The 18,644-nt window shown below is 39.9% G+C and overlaps 1 protein-coding gene across 2 annotated transcripts in view; it reads left to right on the plus strand.

Moving 5' to 3' along the window:
* LOC122939589 (polyamine-modulated factor 1-binding protein 1-like) overlaps window positions 1-18,644 on the plus strand; it is a 340,683-nt gene that overhangs the window by 286,793 nt on the left and 35,246 nt on the right. Inside the window, exons 22-23 of one of the 2 annotated variants that reach the window (XM_044295697.1) lie at window positions 8,809-8,902; window positions 9,708-9,769. In XM_044295697.1, coding sequence (XP_044151632.1) covers window positions 8,809-8,902; window positions 9,708-9,769 — 156 coding nt within the window. The remainder of the gene's footprint in view (window positions 1-8,808; window positions 8,903-9,707; window positions 9,770-18,644) is intronic. The other variant, XM_044295698.1, reaches the window with a different exon arrangement.

Raw genomic sequence — 18,644 nt, forward strand, 5'->3', positions numbered from 1 at the left:
CATCCATACACAGCTATGCTGGGCATAATACATAACATTAAATAACAAGATGCTCCCTGTGCTGGTGTACAGCACATGTCAAACCATTACTTTCAGATCAACCCTACGCAGGTGATGTTAAATATGCTTTCCAGCAACTTCCTTATGTACGTGGAGCTTATTATCATCATCAAAAGTTATTCCATATGCTTCAACTTCTCACAGTTTTCTCAAGGCTGGAAAACTTGTACATGCCTACATACCTGTGCATCACAACTTAGAGTTTTCTACATTAAAGCTAAAAGCATTGCCAACCCTCTTTCTCCCATAACGAGGATCTGCTTAAAATACTAAGGGGAAAATTTATAATTGTAGGTGTATTTGAGGTTAGTTTTTAACTAACCTGGACCAAATTTATGAAAATTTCGTATAATAAAATTTTGTAGTAATAATACATTTGGCGAACGCTCAATATGGTTGTGCTTTCAGTAAACCTATTCCTAGTGTGTAGTTGCGACTTTTAGTCGCACTTAATAAATGTGTCACAAAAGTGATTTACTCTGGAATTCTGGCCAAATTCTTACTCCACATCTGTAGGTGGCGCTGGAAGGTGCGGTGCTTAAAAAGTCGCAACATTTTTTGCGCAAGTAACCCCGAAAAAGTCCTAAAGCTTCGACTTGCTACTTTTTGAGGCCAGAATTGTGGTGTACACAGCTTGATAAATTCCCTCCTAAATTTGTGTAATGAATTGTGCATTGTATTTGTTTTATTCAGTATTAGTGTATTCTGGCTGTGATAACATTGATTTTTCGTGGCAAGAACTCCAATAAACATTTGTAATTGCACCCCAGGGACGGAGTCAGTGGCTTCCATCTGGGCGCTCAATTCCCAACATCCATGATTTTGTTTTCATAGGTAGCCAATTAACCTATTAGTATGTTTTTGGAGTGAGGGAGGAAACCCACGCAAACATACAGACTCCACGCAGATGTTCTTGGTCTGATTCGAACCCAGGACCCCAGCGATGCAAGGCAACCACGCCTGCCCAGTAACAATCGCAATGTACTCTCCTGTTCATGGCATTTCTAACATAGGGGGAGACCATGCCATTGCTATGTGGCATTTGGTGACTCAAGGCCTGAACTTCTTCCTCTGCTTCTCTACATTTTCCGATACAGTAAAGTGCTAAAATTCTGATTATCCAAATCTTCGGAGGGTGCTCACTGACTTATACAGCTCCCAGCTGAGTCCATGGTAACTGTATCTATCGATATACAAGTGAAGCAAGGGATCTAGGGCTCTGTCTCTGAAAAAGGGACCTTTGATACCCTATAAACATATACAATTAAAGGGGTTTTCTGATACTATTATACCTCTGGATAGGTCATCGCTATCTGACCTATTCTCCCCGCTGATCAGCTATCATCTGAAAATCTGTATATTTTCCATCCTCTGCCAATAAAGATGCATGGCTGCACTGTATTCTGTCAGTAGACTGGAAGCGCAGACCATTTTGTCTCTTTTACATTTCTATGGATGTTTGGCAGAGATTCTGATGATAACATTATGTTAGGGATTCCCTAATGTCTCTGAATAGGTTCCATATGTGAAGGTGAGCATTAGTGATACTGCATTTGAGGATATTGTGCCTCAATCTAATTGTTCAGCTTTACATTTATACAGTCGGTTTTCAGTTTAGTAAAGGACGCTATGAACAGGATAACACACAGCGAATCCCAGTTTATACGATCCAGCAAAAGCACATGTTTAATAAATGACTGCAGGCAAATCCCTTTCCTATTCAGATCCCAAATATTCTGTGTATGTAATGTACACACGGTATAGGGGAAGCCTCTTTTTTTTTTTGTGCCTTATGTTTTTGTCTTTTTGATACAAATGTCATGAATTTCTAGTTGCCACTTTGCTTTTGTAGTCATAACTGAGCCTTTTGTTACATGGGATGAGATTTTGAATAAAAATAAGATGCGTGCATCACAGAAAATCAAATGAAAGGGACCGGTCTCTGGGGAAATGTGTAATCCTTTTTCTTCGAGCCTAGCTTTCCAGCAGCCCTTAACATATTCACGGCTTATAAGAACATATGAAATGGTGTATGTTGTAAGGAAATATCAGCCAGAGCCGTCCTCCTTAGCATGTGTATTTTATGATGAGGCTTCGTTTGAGATGAAGCAGAAGTCTGATAATATGTGCATAGTCTAAATAGCTTGTGTTTATCCTTGGTAGTAATTCTACAGAAGTACAAAACAGAAAAAATGACTTTTTCCCCATCCCTCCTATAAACCAGCTAGGGCAAATGACAGCCATGCCTGATGGCTGATATCTTTTATGGTACAGCTGTGACATATTTTATGCATCACAACGAATGATCAAAGATGTCTCTAGAGTCGTTCTGTCATGGAATTTTACCCCGTACCCAGTGCATTGCTTTATACCAAGAAGAATAAAAACTGAGAATAGTTAGCTTCCTCTGCCTTCTGATAACACAGAAAGTGCAATATTTGATGGTTGTGTTTTTCTTCTTGTTTTTTCATCCATGCCGTGTTTACTTTGTCTTGCCTTTTGTAATCGTGAACCCTAGTTCACCGGTTCAGGGTACACCATGCTGTGTATCAGGATACGTGTTTACGTGTGTCTAAAGCTGGTAAACCGGACGCTGGCTACATCAGGATGCCTGCTCATAGATAATTATTGATCACTTTTTTTTTTATTAACATTTCATTTAAAAAATAACAGACCCAACCCCTCAATGCCTACCACCCCTCCCCCAGAGTCCCTTTCAAATAGGTAACAAAAAAAGTACCATTACATTAAAGAGTTCCTGAATCATATCTAGGGTGTTTCTGGGTAAGGATGTGATACAGACCATAAATCTCATCCAGATAGTTCATCAGTATCAGATCGGGGGGAGTTCTGGCACGACCATAACCAGCGGTTTTGGGCTGCCGCAGCGCTGGAGACTGTGTAGTGTACAGAGCTGGGGGCAGATGGCTCCATACACTATGTAATGACCAGCTCAGCGTGCATTCAAGTGAATGGAAAATGTGCTTCAGAACGCTGGACCGGAAATTGCACAGTCTACGGAGCCTTCTGCTCTTTACACCACTAGCTCCCAGCACCATGGCAGCCCAATACAGCTGATCACTGGGGCTTTGGATGTTGAACTGCCACCAATCTGATATTGATGACCTATTACTATTTGTTGTGGGTCAGTGTTCAGAAACCCTTAGCGCTGAGATGTTATCGCTAGAAGAAGCTGCAGCTATCCACACGGTGGCTGCTGCAGGGGACGTATTGGTATTCATTGGCGAGCCTAATCTGCAAGAGCAACTCTTAAAGGGGTTGTCCGAGTTATGAAAAAAAAATATATAGCACTGTAAATCTGATGGGCAGCAATATATAACTGAGCTAAGCAAGTTTTAGGTAAAAAAAAATATATATTTCCTAATTTCCCTGGTTCTCTTCTGGCCCTTTATTTACCTGCAATAACAACAATCTCTGCCCCTCCCCCTGCTCTGCAAAGGGAGTGAATAAGTCTGCTCTGAGTGACATGTCTGCCTTCTGGGATACTTAGCAGCATGTTGTATGTGTAGGACTACAAGTGCCAGCTGTACAATGACACTGCTGATACACACATGATCTTCTGCCTACCTGTTCTTGTGCAGAACTCATCTAGTCTTTCAGCTCCTGTGCCCAGCAATTGTCTCCTCACTGCCTGTAGCTACTCAGTAAAGCCTTCAGCCCTGAGTCTGTGCTCCTGAAGAGGAGGGGGGCCAGCACTGTAATGTCTCGTGTACAGACTCATATCTGCTCTCTCAGGCTTTGTGCGCAAAACATCATCAGAGCAGGGAGAGAGGATGACATCACAGGTCTTGTGGCCCTCCGTGAAATCTGAGAAACCAGCAACTGGAGATAAAGTAAGTCGATTGTAAAGTCCTTTCATTTGCCAGAAACCTACAAAGAACAAAAAAACTCGGACAACCTCTTTAATAGCTCTCCACTCTGGCCCATAGAACAGGTCAGGAGTAGGGATGAGCGAATCGACTTCAGATAAAACATCCAAAGTCGATTTGCTTAAAACTTTGTTATAATAATGTACGGAGCAGGAGCTCTGTACAGTATTAGAATATATTGCCTCCGATGAGCCAAAGTTATTGGTTCGCTAAGTCTCGCGAGACATCGCTCAATAACTTCATAAATTAATTTGTACTGTAAAAAAAAAGTGGTACCTTGGAACCGAACCTGAGTTCAGGAAATGGTTTTTAAGTGAGGAGCCCCCTTCATGATGTTCATATGCCCCAACAGAGCATTTGGAAAGACATTGTCTTGATGGGACAATCCCATTAACAAGGTTTTCCAGGAGTTAAATATTGATGACTTATCCTCAGGATTGGTCATCAATATTTGATTGGTGGGAGATCTCCATGATCAGCTGTTTGAAGGGGCCACGAACAAGCACTGTGGCTTTTTCCTTGGCTTTTGTGCAGCTCAGTGGTATTCATATGAATAGGACTGAGATGGTATACCAAGCACAGCCAATATACAATGTACAGCGCTCTATACAGTGAAGAGGCTGCAGCACTTGTTCAAGTGTTGTGGCCCCTTCAAACAGTTTATAGTAAGGGGTCCCAGGAGTCAGACCAGACAAATCCGTGCTTCCACATGTTCAGATTTTTTAGGCAGTTTTTCTAAGCCAAATTCATGAGCGGATTATAAAACAAAGCATTAAAGGGGTTATCGCATGATTAATGTACAAAATGAAATTCCCATATCATGAAATATATGACAGTCTTAAGCAAACTTAGGCTACTTTCACGCTCTCGTTTGGTGCGCATCCGTTCAGATAATACAACCGTCTGCATCCGTTCAGAACGGATTCGTTTGTATTATCTTTAGCATAGCCAAAACGGATCCGTCTTGAACATCATTGAAAGTCAGTGAGGGACAGATCAATTTTCTATTGTACCATATTGTGTCAGTGAAAACGGATCTGTCCCCGTTGACTTACATTGTGTGTCAGTTCGGATCCGTTTGGCTCAGTTTCGACAGACGGACACGTTTTGGTGTCCGCCTCCAAAGCGGAATAGAGGTGGAACGGAGCCAAACTGATGCATTCTGAGCCGATCCTTTTCCATTCCGAATGCATTAGGGCAAAACTGATCCGTTTTGGACCGCTAGTGAGATCCCTGAACGGATCTCACAAACGGAAACCAAAACGCCAGTATGAAAGTAGCCTTCAGAACCGGCCCTATACCTCACATGAATTTAGTGATCTCGCCATTCATTGCTCCAGTTGTTCTGCTAGATTTCTTCTTTAAAGATGTTAGCTTAGGGGACGTGCTCTTTCTCACGGGGCATGTCCTTTCTACTGCAGTTGAAGGATGGACCTGAGCATGTGCTTCTATCAGTGAGTAGGACAGCGAAATTAGAAAAAGAGCAAAAAGCAGGAGGTGCTATATAGGTAGATGTCCGTGTCCGTGGTCAGAGATTCATCCGTGAAGGATCCGTATGTGGTCCATGTGTCCGTTTTTTTCTGTCAATGTGCCATCAGTGTTTCACTGACCCTGCACAGCTGAAAAATAATTTTCAAAGTATCTCTTCTTAATGATTCATCCGTGTTGCATCCGTGGCTTTCACGGACCCGTAGACTAAGGGCGTGATGGACCTGTGAACATGGATAAAATAGAGCATGCTTCCGTGCTAAAAAAAAAAAACGTACCCACGGACCGTGCTAAAACACTGATGTGTGAATGAATGAGGATGTGTGGAGAACACGTACAGCACGCGTCCGCGAAACTCTGGTCTTTAATTGGATAGGTCTTCAATATTTAATTCCTGGAAACCCCCTTTAAGGATTTTTCTTCAGTGCAAATAATCATCTGTAAGAGGCCCACATAATAGTCGGTGGTGGGGTGGTTAAAGTGTGCCACGTAAATGAATGGCTGCATGTGCACTTCTAACCTTATAGAAGGCAACCAGGACACTATACATTTAATTTACTTTTCTCCTGGCTTCAGCCCATCGTGATGTATAGAAGCGAACATCCCGTAACTACTTTCACAGGATGCGTCCAGACATATGGATTTTAGGGATAGTATGATTATAAATCAAGCTCTCTCAGCTGGCAGGAATGGGCGAGTCCGTTTGGCTGAAGAACAATATATAAGTAATAGGCTATTGAAACAGGATGTTAGGAAAACATGAAACAAATAATGAATAAGCTGTTAATACTCAGAAGATGAATTTTACAGGTCCTACTTCATCCACTCCTATAAATGTTTCATATTTCGGATTTCAGAAGGGGACCGCTGCAGTTTACAACAGGAAAGATTATGATGTCATCAGCTTTTATGGAGGCCCTTTGCCTGCGCTTAAGTGCTTTTATTAAAGTTCATTATGGCTAAACTCCCTCTGTCACATCGGTTTTGGGACCTGGCAGGGCACACAATGCAAACGCAGGGCATGGAAGTTTATTACATAACTTTCGCTGTTTTGTAAGAAATGTAAAGCTGCGACCGAAGTTTACACAAAGAAACAGATGCCATTGTTATAATACGACTGCTCCAAGGACTGGAGGAACAAGGGTCATAAATTATTCATTCTGAGAAGTGCTTCCAGCTTTTGTGTTTCTAATATACAAATCCTTTGGCCTTGTGCATGATTTATAGGGAGCTTCAGATGTAAGTAGAAAATACAAATAATACAAAGAAGACTACATATACAATCTATGTGCCACGCTGCCGCCTCCTTCAGTCACTGTTCAGACAGTGTACAATTTCTACCCTTTATTGACCACTGCATTTCATGCTTCAGACCAGATCACAGTTTGATGCTATATCTGTAATTTTATTTTTATTTTTTGTTGATTCCAACATTTTAAGTACAAAGGGGGTGATGTATCAAGACCGCCCTTAGTCTTGAAATCCCCTGCACTGACTGTTGTGCCGCAGTCTGCGTCTGAAATACACCTAATATAGGCGTATTTCATGTTAGTGAATGACCCCCACTGATCACAAAAAGGGGGGCCTCAAGCCCCCTATGTGAATAGAGCAGTATGTACACTCGGTGCACTGTCTATAGGAATGCAGAGTACAGCGCTTGACCTCTCCAGCAGTAGCATAAGAATGTATGGAGCACTGGTGATGCGTACACACGAATTCTGTATGTACACAGGACTCGGGGGTTCTTGTAATCAGTGCAGATCCCAGCAGTTGGACCCCCAGTAATCAAGCATGTATCACCTATCCATCAGATACATTTTGTGAATGGGTCAGCCCCTTTAAAGAAAACCTGTCACCACCCCTGACATGTCTGTTTTGGTAAGTAATTGTATTCCCCATATTGTAAAAATTCTCCAGCACCCTTTTTAAGAACTATGGGGAAGATTTATCAAACTGGTGTAAAGTAGAACTGGCTTAGTTGCCCATAGCAACCAATCAGATTCCACCTTTCATTTTTCACAACTCCTTTGGATAAGGCCTCATGCACACGACAGTATTTTTTTGCGGTCCGCAAAAAGGGGTTCCGTTGTTCCGTGATCTGTTTTTGTTTCGGTGTGTCTTCCTTTATTTTTGGAGGATCACCAGACATGAAGGAAAGTAAAAAAAAAATCTAAGTCAAGTTTGCCATGCAAATGATAGGAAAAAAACAGACGCGGGTGACAATCTTGTGTGCCTCTGTGTTTTTTCACTGACCCATTGACTTGAATGGGTCCGCGAAGCATTGTCCGTGAAAAAAATAGGACAGGTCTTTTTTTTTCACGGACTGGAAACACGGATCACGGACGCGGATGACAGGTGCATTAGCCGAGTTTTCCACGGACCCATTGAAAGTCAATGGGTCCGCAGGAAAACGGAACAACGAACACGGGACACAACAACGGTCGTGTGCATGAGGCCTAATAAAAGGTGGAATCTGATTTGGGAAACTAAACCAGTTCTACTTTACAGTAGTTTGATAAATCTCCCCCTATGTGGTGTTCCATTACTGTGATATTCCCGTGAAAAATGTATGAATAAATTGCCTATTGGGATTTACCAGGTGGGTGGGGGGGTGTCACCGCACCTTCCAATCAGTGTTGCCAATGTCAGACTATATAAGGAAATTGATACAGCACCCACTAAAAGTGGAAGTTCAGATATATTTGGATGCGCGCCTCCAGAGTCGTCTCCAAAAACTCCTTACTTGAATCCAAAATAGAAAAAGTGTGCTTGAGGAAGGCTATGGTATAGCCGAAACTTTGCATTTTTGGGTTGCTTGCACTGCTTTTCTTGGATTAAAGCATCATTTTTCTTCAAATTATGGGATGCTTCATCTTTTTTCTATTTCAGTGTCAGACTATAGGGGCAGACCACCGTACAAATGGAAATGGTAATACCCAGTTGGCAATGTATTCATAGGTTTCTGGGAGGAATAACAGAGTAGCAGCACAATGCAGAGTTAGAAAAGATGCTCCAGATTTGTTATTTTTTGGAGAATACGAGTATTTACTAAAACAGACATGTGAGAACAGGTGGCAAGTTATCTTTAAGTAAAAAATAAAAATTTTGGTGCAGAAAAAGATTTTGGTGCAGAATTTTGACAGAACAAACCTGACATTTTACTACGTACTTACACATTCCCCTTGTCAATCGCTTGGGTTCAGATTATGCAAGGACTCTCCCCACTGAAAGCTAAATGGAAACACCCAGTTGTCACGTCATAGACGAACAGAAAAGATGCAGCAGAATTATTTTCCGGGAAATGCAAGAATTTACTAAAGTGCAAAATGTAGATAATATGTAAGAATAACATGCAGATTTTTTTCTGCAGCATCTTCCAAAAAAGAGAAGAGATGTTGTCTGCAGTGGTTACCAGACTGAAATCAGAAATGGAGGAGATGACAGCTGAGCATGAACAATTAAAGGTAAGACTGTCCTTGTCTATCAGCACATGTATTGTGCACATATTGCTTTCATACCCTTTAAACTATCATTTAAAACCCAAACTTCCAAAAATATAAGCACCTTACCAGTTTATTTCCCATGAGTGCTGTCGTTGCATTAACTAGAAATGAAAAATGAGATTCTTTTTACACTTACAATTTGTCTTTGTAACCAAAAATGCTCCATAGCATTATCCTCTTTGTGCTGTGTAAAATAATAATGAGATTTAGATAGATTATATATATATATATATATATATATATACAGGTGAAACCCGAAAAATTCGAATATCGTGCAAAGTTCATTTATTTCAGTAATGCAACATAAAAGGTGAAACTAACATATGAGACCCATTACATGCAAAGCGAGATATTTCAAGCCTTTATTTGGTATAATTTGGATGATTATGGCTTACAGCTTATGAAACCCTAAAGTCTCAATCTTGAGGTCCCCTTTGCTCAGGGGGTATGGATTAATTAGCTGACTAGAGTGTGACACTTTGAGCCTAGAATATTGAACCTTTTCACAGAACTCTAATTTTAAGTTACATTACTGAAATAAATAAACTTTTGCACGATATTCAAATTTTTCGAGATTCACCTGTATATATAATATTATTTTTTTTTTTATTATTATTATTGCAAGAAATGATTTGTTGTTCAGAAGTCAGCGAATATAGGCATAGTAATATTTTCAATCTAAAATTAGGGGAATAAAAAGGGAAAGCCTTGTCAAATCTGTACGCCTTAGTGCTTAAAGCCATTTCGTGTTTTTTGGTTTGTAAAGGAAAATGGTGTTGAACAGCGAGCGCTACTTTCAGAACTTAAAAAACAGCTGGAAACACAAGAGTAAGTATCCCGCATGCTTTTATTTCATTTGATAGTCTGATCCTTGCTGTATTTCATTGTAAAAACATCCCGGATCATTGCTAATAACAGAGAATACAATCAGAAATGCAGATACATTCTATTGTTACTACTGGTAATATACTGTACATGAGGCAGGCAGCCACTCAGCCATTCACTTTCCTTTTATTCAATATCTACTTAAGAAGTGCAATATATTTTAGAAGCTATCAAAATATCGCCTATTATAGTGCCCTTGTGGGACTATTAAATAGTTTTAAAAAAAAAGTCCAAAAAAAGATATAAAATAAAAGAATCCAACTAAGGCCTCTTTCACACTTGCGTTGTCCGGATCCGGCGTGTACTCCACTTGCCGGAATTACACGCCGGTTCCGGAAAAACGCAAGTGTACTGAAAGCATTTGAAGACGGATCCGTCTTCAAAATGCTTTCAGTGTTACTATGGCACCCAGGACGCTATTAAAGTCCTGGTTGCCATAGTAGTAGTGGGGAGCGGGGGAGCGGTATACTTACAGTCCGTGCGGCTCCCGGGGCGCTCCAGAATGACGTCAGAGCGCCCCATGCGCATGGATGACGTGTCCATGCGATCACGTGATCCATGCGCTTGGGGCGCCCTGACGTCACTCTGGAGCGCCCCGGGAGCCGCACGGATGGTAAGTATGCTGCTCCCCGCTCCCCACTACACTTTACCATGGCTGCCAGGACTTTAGCGTCCCGGCAGCCATGGTAACCATTGAGAAAAAGCTAAACGTCGCATCCGGCAATGCGCCGAAACGACGTTTAGCTTAAGGCCGGATCCGGATCAATGCCTTTCAATGGGCATTCATTCCGGATCCGGCCTTGCGGCAAGTGTTCCGGATTTTTGGCCGGAGCAAAAAGCGCAGCATGCTGCGCTATTTGCTGCGGCCAAAAAACGTTCCGTTCCGGAACGGAAGACATCCTGATGCATCCTAAAGGACGGACTGTCCATTCAGAATGCATTAGGATAATCCTGATCAGTATTCTTCCGGCATAGAGCCCCGACGACGGAACTCTATGCCGGAAGACTATAACGCAGGTGTGAAAGAGCCCTTAGGGTACTTTCCACTAGCATTTTTCTTTTCCGGCATAGAGTTCCGTCCTAGGTGCTCAATACCGGAAAAAAACTGATCAGTTTTACCCTAATGCATTCTGAATGGAGAGCAATCCGTTCAGGATGCATCAGGATGTCTTCAGTTCAGTCTTTTTGACTGTTCAGGACGGAGATAATACCGCAGCATGCTGCGGTTTTATTTCCGGCCAGAAAAATTGAACACTTGCCTACATGCCGGCATGTTTTTCCATAGGAATGTATTAGTGCTGTATCCGGCATTCATATTGCCGCATTGATGGATCCAGTATTCCGGTCTGCGCATGCATTTTTCAGACAGATCAGGCATTTCTTAGACTGATCAGGATCCTGATAAGTCTGAAAAATGCCTGATCAGTCAGAAAAAAATGACATGCATTTCCATACAGTTCAACGGAACTGCCTACTATAATGAAACAACGCAAGTGTGAAAGTAGCCTTAAAAAATTCACCTTTTTTCTAATGAAAAAAAACTTTTCAATTGAAAAAAAAACCCAGCAAAAATAAAAGTCCACATATTTGGTATTGCTGCATCCATAATGACCCATACTTCACAATAATCATATAATATATCCTGTACTGTACAAAATAACAACCCAAAAATGCCAGAATTGCTGCTTTTTGCTTAGTTGCCAGCAAATAACTTAAGGACTGGGCTCATTTTCACCTTAAGGACCAGTCAATTTTTCGCAAATTTGACCAGTGTCACTTTGTCGAGATAACTTTCAAACGCTTTTACTTATCCATGCCATTCTGAGATTGTTTTCTCGTCGCATATTGAACTTCATGACAGCGGTAAAATTAAGTAAAAAAATGTTCATTTTTATTTATAAAAAAAACAAAACAAATTTACCGAAAAATTTGGAAAAATTTCCAAATTTCAATTACTTTACATAACCCATATGTCTACTTCATGTTTGGATCATTTTGTAAATTGCATTTTATTTTTTGGGGACGTTATAAGGCTTAGAAGTTTTGAAGCAAATCTTAAAATTTTTCCGAAAATTTCCAAAACCCACTTTTTAAGGAGCAGTTCAGGTCTGAAGTCACTTTGTGAGGCTTAAATAATAGAAACCACCCAATAATTACCCCATTTTAGAAACTACACCCCTCAATGTATTCAAAACTGATTTTACAAACGTTGTTAACCCTTTAGGTGTTCCACAAAAATTAATGAAAAATGGAGATTAAATTTCATAATTTCACTTTTTTTTGCAGATTTTCCATTTTAATCATTTTGTTTCCACTAACAAAGCAAATGTTGACAGCCAAACAAAACTTTATATTTATTTCCCTGCTTCTGTAGTTTACAGAAACACCCCATATGTGGTCATAAACTGCTGTACGGGCACACGGCAGGGCGCAGAAGGAAAGGAACGCCATATGTTTTTTTCAAGGCAGATTTAGCTGGACTGGTTTTTGACACCATGTCCCATTTGAAGCCCCCCTGATGCACCCCTAAAGTAGAAACTCCAAAAAGTGACTCCATTTTGGAAAGGTGGCAGTTTTGTTGGTACTATTTTAGGGTTCATATGATTTTTGGTTGCTCTAGATTACACTTTTTGTGAGGCAAAGTAACAAAAAATAGAAATTCTAAAATTTAATCTCCATTTTCCATTAACTTTTGTTGAACACCTAAAGAGTTAACAAAGTTTGTAAAATCAGTTTTGAATACCTTGAGGGGTGTAGTTTCTTAAATGGGGTAACTTTTTTGGAGTTTCTATTCTAGGGGTGCATGGGGGGGTTCAAATGGGACATGGTGTCAAAAAACCAGTCCAGCAAAAACTGCCTTCCAAAAACCGTATGGCGTTCCTTTCCTTCTGCGCCCTGCCGTGTGGCCATACCCTTGCTTTGTTACTGGAAAAAATTAATACAAATGGAAAATGTGCCAAAAAATAGCTGTTTTGGCACCGTTTTTCTTTTTTATTATTTACAACTTTTCTTTTTCTTTGTAAAACTTTATTTATTTAACTTTTTTTTTACACTTTATTTTTTGTCCCACTCTTGGACTTCAACTTTTGGGGTCTGATCCCCTTTAAAATCCATTCCAATACTTCTGTATTGGAATGCATTGGCTGCATCTCACAGGCTCTCCACCGGAAGGCAGCCACGATGCCTAAGAAAGGTATCGCGCTGCCTTCCATGCCATCAGGTTCCCATTACAGCAGCATGGGGACCCGATGGCTTCTACAATCGCCACCGGAATCACCAGTAATTGCTGTGTTTACTGCAGTTTGCAGCGATTGCCGATACGGGCGGTTCACAGGACCCCCCTCGGCATTGTCACAGGGTGCCTGCTGAATTCTTTCAGCAGGCACTCTGGTCCGATCACCGCCCGCCGCGCGGCGGTGATCAGAAATACAAAGGGCATACAGGTACACCCTTAAGGACTCAGGCATCAGGACGTACATGTATGCCCTGTGTCCGCAAGAGGTTAAAAATCAGTCAAAAAGTTTTATGTACCCCAAAAGGATGCCAATGGAAACTACTAGTCATCCCACAAAGTTCAAGCCCTTAAACAGCTCTGTATTAACATAGTACATAAGACCAAAAAAAGACATTTGTCCATCCAGTTTGGCCTATTATCCTGCAAATTGATCCAGAGGAAGGCAAAAAAATAAAAACTGTGAGGTAGAAGCCAATTTTCCCCACTTTGCGGGAATAAAAAATTCCTTCCCGACTCCAATCAGGCAATCAGAATAACTCCCTGGATCAACGACCCCTCTCTAGTAGCTATAGCCTGTAATATTATTACACTCCAGAAATACATCCAGGCCCCTCTTGAATTCTTTTATTGTACTCACCATCACCACCTCCTCAGGCAGAGAGTTCCATAGTCTCAATGCTCTTACCGTAAAGAATCCTCTTCTATGTTTGTGTACAAACCTTCTTTCCTCCAGACGCAGAGGATGTCCGCTCATCACAGTTACAATCCTGGGGATAAATAGATGATGGGATAGATCTCTGTAATAATCCCCGGATTTATTTATACAAAGTAATTATATCTCCCCTCAGTCGTCTTTTTTCTAAAGTGAATAACCCTAATTTTGATAATCTTTCAGGGTACTGTAGTTGCCCCATTCCAGTTATTACTTTAGTTGCCCTCCTCTGGACCCTCTCCAGCTCTGCTATGTCTGCCTTGTTCACAGGTGCCCAGAACTGTACACAATACTCCATGTGTGGTCTGGCTAGCGATTTGTAAAGTGGTAGGACTATCTTCTTATCACGGGCATCTATGCCCCTTTTGATGCAACCCATTATCTTATTGGCCTTGGCAGCAGCTGCCTGACACTGGTTTTTGCAGCTTAATTTGCTGTTTATTAAAATTCCTAGATCCTTTTCCATGTCAGTGTTACCAAGTGTTTTACCATTTAGTATGTACGGGTGACTTGCATTATTTCTTCCTATGTGCATAACTTTACATTTGTCAGTGTTAAACCTCATCTGCCACTTATCTGCCCAAGCCTCCAATCTATCCAGATCCCTCTGTAGTAGTATACTGTCCTCTTCAGTGTTAATTACTTTGCACAGTTTAGTGCCATCTGCGAAAATTTATATTTTACTATGCAAGCCTTCTACAAGATTATTAATAAATATATTGAAGAGAATAGGGCCCAATACTGACCTTTGTGGTACCCCACTAGTGACAGTGACCCAATCTGAGTGTGTACCGTTAATAACCACCCAATGTTTTCTATCACTCAGCCAGTTACTTACCCACATACAGACATTTTCTCCCAGTCCGAGCATTCTCATTTTATATACTAACCTTTTATGTGGTACAGTGTCAAATGCTTTGGAGCAGTCCAGATATACGACATCCATTGATTCGCCGCTGTCAAGTCTAGAACTTACCTCCTCATAGAAACTGATTAAATTAGTTTGGCATGACTGATCCTTCTTGAAGCCATGCTGATATGGCGTTATTTGCTTATTTCCGTTGAGATGCTTTAAGATAGCATCTCCTAGAAAACCTTCAAACTGTTTACCCACAACAGATATTAAAATTACCGGCCTATAGTTTCCAGGCTCTATTTTTGGACCCTTTTTGAATATGAACATTTGCTATGCGCCAATCCTGTGGGACATTCCCTGTCAGTATAGAGTCTGCAAATATCAGAAATAAGGGTCTTGCTATGACCTTACTTCATTTCCTTAGGTTACGGGGTGTATGCCATCTGGTCCTGGCGATTTGTCTATTTTAATCTTTTTAAGTCGCTGTTGTACTTTTTCCTGGGTCAGACAAGACACTTTTCCTCAGTGAATACATTGGAGAAAAAAAATATTAACAGCTTTGCTTTCTCCCCGTCGCTCTCTGTGACTCCCCCCTCATTTCTCTTTAAAGGGCCAACACCTTCAGATTTATACTTTTTAACATTTATATAATTGAAGAACATTTTAGAGTTAGTTTTACTCTCTTTGGCAGTTAATCTCTCGGTCTCTAGTTTGGCCACTTTTATTTGTTTTTTACATGTTCTATTTTTTTCCTTATAGTTTTTCAATGCTTCCGTTCTACCCTCCTGTTTTAGTGATTTATATGCTTTCTTTTTGTCATTTATTGCTTTCTTTACAGTTCTTTTTATCCACAAGCTATTTCATTTTGTGGCTGTATTTTTATTTTTCAGGACTTTGTCCCAGTTAGTTTGGCCTATGGCCTCTCTTAGTTGTCTAAACAAAAAAGTTATGGGTCTTGGGATACGACGATGCAAAAACATTTCAATTTTCTTTTAATATTTTTTTTTAAAGGTGTTTTATTTTGCAAAAGTAGTAAAACACAAGAGTTAATAAAAGTTAATCAGATAAGTTATGTGTACACTAAAATGGCACCATTAACCCCTTCAGAACCCTGCCATTTTTCACCTTAAAGAGGACCTTTCATTGGTTTGTAGTAAGTGAGATTAATATCTGTACCTGCTCTATTTAAAATGCTCTATATAAAAAAAAAAAACAGGCAGGGTGGCGGCACAGCGGGGGGTAGCCCGCAGGTACAGATATTTATCTCACTTGCTACAAAACAATGAAAGGTCCTCTTTAAGGACCAGGCCATTTTTTGCAAATCTGACATGTCACTTTATGTGGTGATAATTGTAAAACACTTTTACTTATCCAGGCCATTCTGAGATTGTTTTCTCGTCACACATTGTACTTCATGACAGTGGTAAATGTGAGTCCAAAATATTTCATTTTTATTTATATAAAAAGACCAAATTTACCCAAAATTTGAAAAACTTAGCAATTTTTTACATTTACATTTCTGCTTTTAAAACAGATAGTGATACCTGCTAAAATAGTTATTACTTTACATTTCCCATATGTCTACTTCATGTTTGGATCAATTTGTAAATGACATTTTATTTATTTTTGGGACGTTAGAAGGCTTAGAAATCTAGAAGCAAATCTTAAAATTTTTAAGAAACTTTTTAAAACCTAATTTTTAAGGACCAGTTCAGGTCTGAAGTCACTTTGTGGGGCTTACATACTAGAAACCACCCATAAATGGCCCCATTTTAGAAACTACACCACTCAAGGTATTCAAAACTGATTTTATAAACTTTTTTTAACCCTTTAGGTGTACCACAAGAATTAAAGGAAAATGTATGAGAAATTTCAGAATTTCACTTTTTGGGCAGATTTTCAATTTTAATCAATTTTTTCCAGTAACAATGCAAGGGTTAACAGCCAAACAAAACTCAATATTTATTGCCCTAATTCTGTAGTTTACAGAAACGCCCCATTTGTGATCGTAAACTGCTGTATGGGCATACGGCAGGGCACAGAAGAAAAGTAGTGCCATATGGTTTTTGGATGGCAGATTTCACTGTGATCATTTTTAAGTTATCATGTCACATTTGAAGACCCCCTGATGCACCCCTAGAGTAGAAACTCCCAAAAAGTTACCCCATTTTTGAAACTACGGGATAAGGTGGCAGTTTTGTTGGTACTATTTTAAGGTACATATGATGATTTTTCGTTGCTCTATATTACACTTTTTGTGAGGTAAGGTAACAAAGATTAGCTATTTTGGCACCGTTTTTATTTTTTGTTTTTTTACAGTGTTCATCTGACAGGGTAGATCATGTGCTATTTTTATAGAGCAGGTTGTTATGGACGCGATAATACCAAATACCACTACAGTTTTTCGGTTGTTTTTCAGTTTAATATAATAAAGCATTTTTTAAAAAAAAAAACAAACAATTTTTTAGTGTCTCCATATTCTGAAAGCCATATTTTTATTTTTTTTTGTTTTGTTTTTTGGGCGAGTGTCTTTTTTTAGTATGTGATGACTGTTTGGTACTATTTTACGGTGCATAGAACTTTTTGATCGCTTGGTATTACACTTTTTGTGATGTAAGGTGACAAAAAATTGCTTTCTTTACACCGTTATTTTTTTTTTACGGTGTTCATCTGAGGAGTAAGCTCATGTGATATTTTCCTACAGCAGGTTGTTACAGACGCTGCAATACTCAATATGTATACTTTTTTTATTTATTTAAGTTTTACACAATAAAGCATTTTTTAAACAAAAAAAAATGTTTTAGTGTCGCCATACTCTGAGAGCCATAGTTTATTTTATTTTTTAGGCGATTGCCTTAGGCAGGATCTCCTTTTTTTTTTGGTATGAGATGATGGTTTGATTGGTACAATTTTAGGGTGCGTATGACGTTCGCTTTGTATTACCCTTTTTGTGATGTAGGGTGACAAAAAAATAGCTTTTTTTACCCTGTTTTAATTTTTTTTGCAGTGTTTACCTGAGGGGTTAGGTCATGTGATATTTTTATACAACAGATCGTTACGGAAGTGGCAATACCTAATATGTATACTTTTTTAATTTTTAACACAATAAAAGCATTTTTGAAACAAAAAAATCATGTTTTATTGTCTCCATATTCTGAGAGCCATATTTTTTATTTTTTTTTCCTGATTGCTTTATGTAGGGGCTAATTTTTTGCGGGATGAGGTGACGGTTTGATTGGTACTATTTTGGGGTACTATTATTTATTGCACTTTTTATGATGTAAGGTGACAAAAAAATTGTTTTAGCACAGTTTTTTTATTTTATTTTTTCTACGGCGTTCAGATGAGGGGGTAGATCACGGTGGATCATGTGATATATTTTTTACTTGAAACTTTCTTTTTATTTTACAACTTTTTTTTTGGCCCCACTCTGGGACTTCAACTACTGGGGTCTGATCCCCTCTGCAATGGATTACAATACAACCTGTATTGTAATACATTGCATGTCAGCTTGTATGCTGACAGCCTGTGTGTGAGACCCAGCCTAAGGGCTGGATATCACAGGTTTCCGTAGAAGGCAAGCCCCGATGCTTAACGAAGGCATCGGGTTTCCCTTCTCTGCCATCGGGTCCCTGCCACTGCAGCGCGGAGACGCGATGGGAGATGCAGAGGGCACCCGTATCCTCCGAAAACCCTCTGCATGCCATGGTCAGCTTTGACCGCGACATACAAGAGGTAAATACAGCACCATGCATGTGCGGTGGGGATCCTAAAGGGATTATAAACTACAACTTGTCCCACAAAAACGTATACGGCTACATAGATGGACAAAAAGTTATAGCTCTTAGAAGGCAACGATGAAACAACTTCCTGGTCAGTAAAGGGGTTATCCAATAGTCGAAATACAGCCCACACACACAATGTATAGACAATACTTACCTGGTCCCCAGCACCCATATCCCTCTTCATCCCTGCATGGCTGCTGCGTGAAGCTAGGAGGGGCCGCTCACCTTTG

The sequence above is a fragment of the Bufo gargarizans genome, chromosome 5 (genome assembly GCF_014858855.1).
Source record: "Bufo gargarizans isolate SCDJY-AF-19 chromosome 5, ASM1485885v1, whole genome shotgun sequence".
In the NCBI taxonomy this organism is placed as follows: Eukaryota; Metazoa; Chordata; class Amphibia; order Anura; family Bufonidae; genus Bufo; species Bufo gargarizans.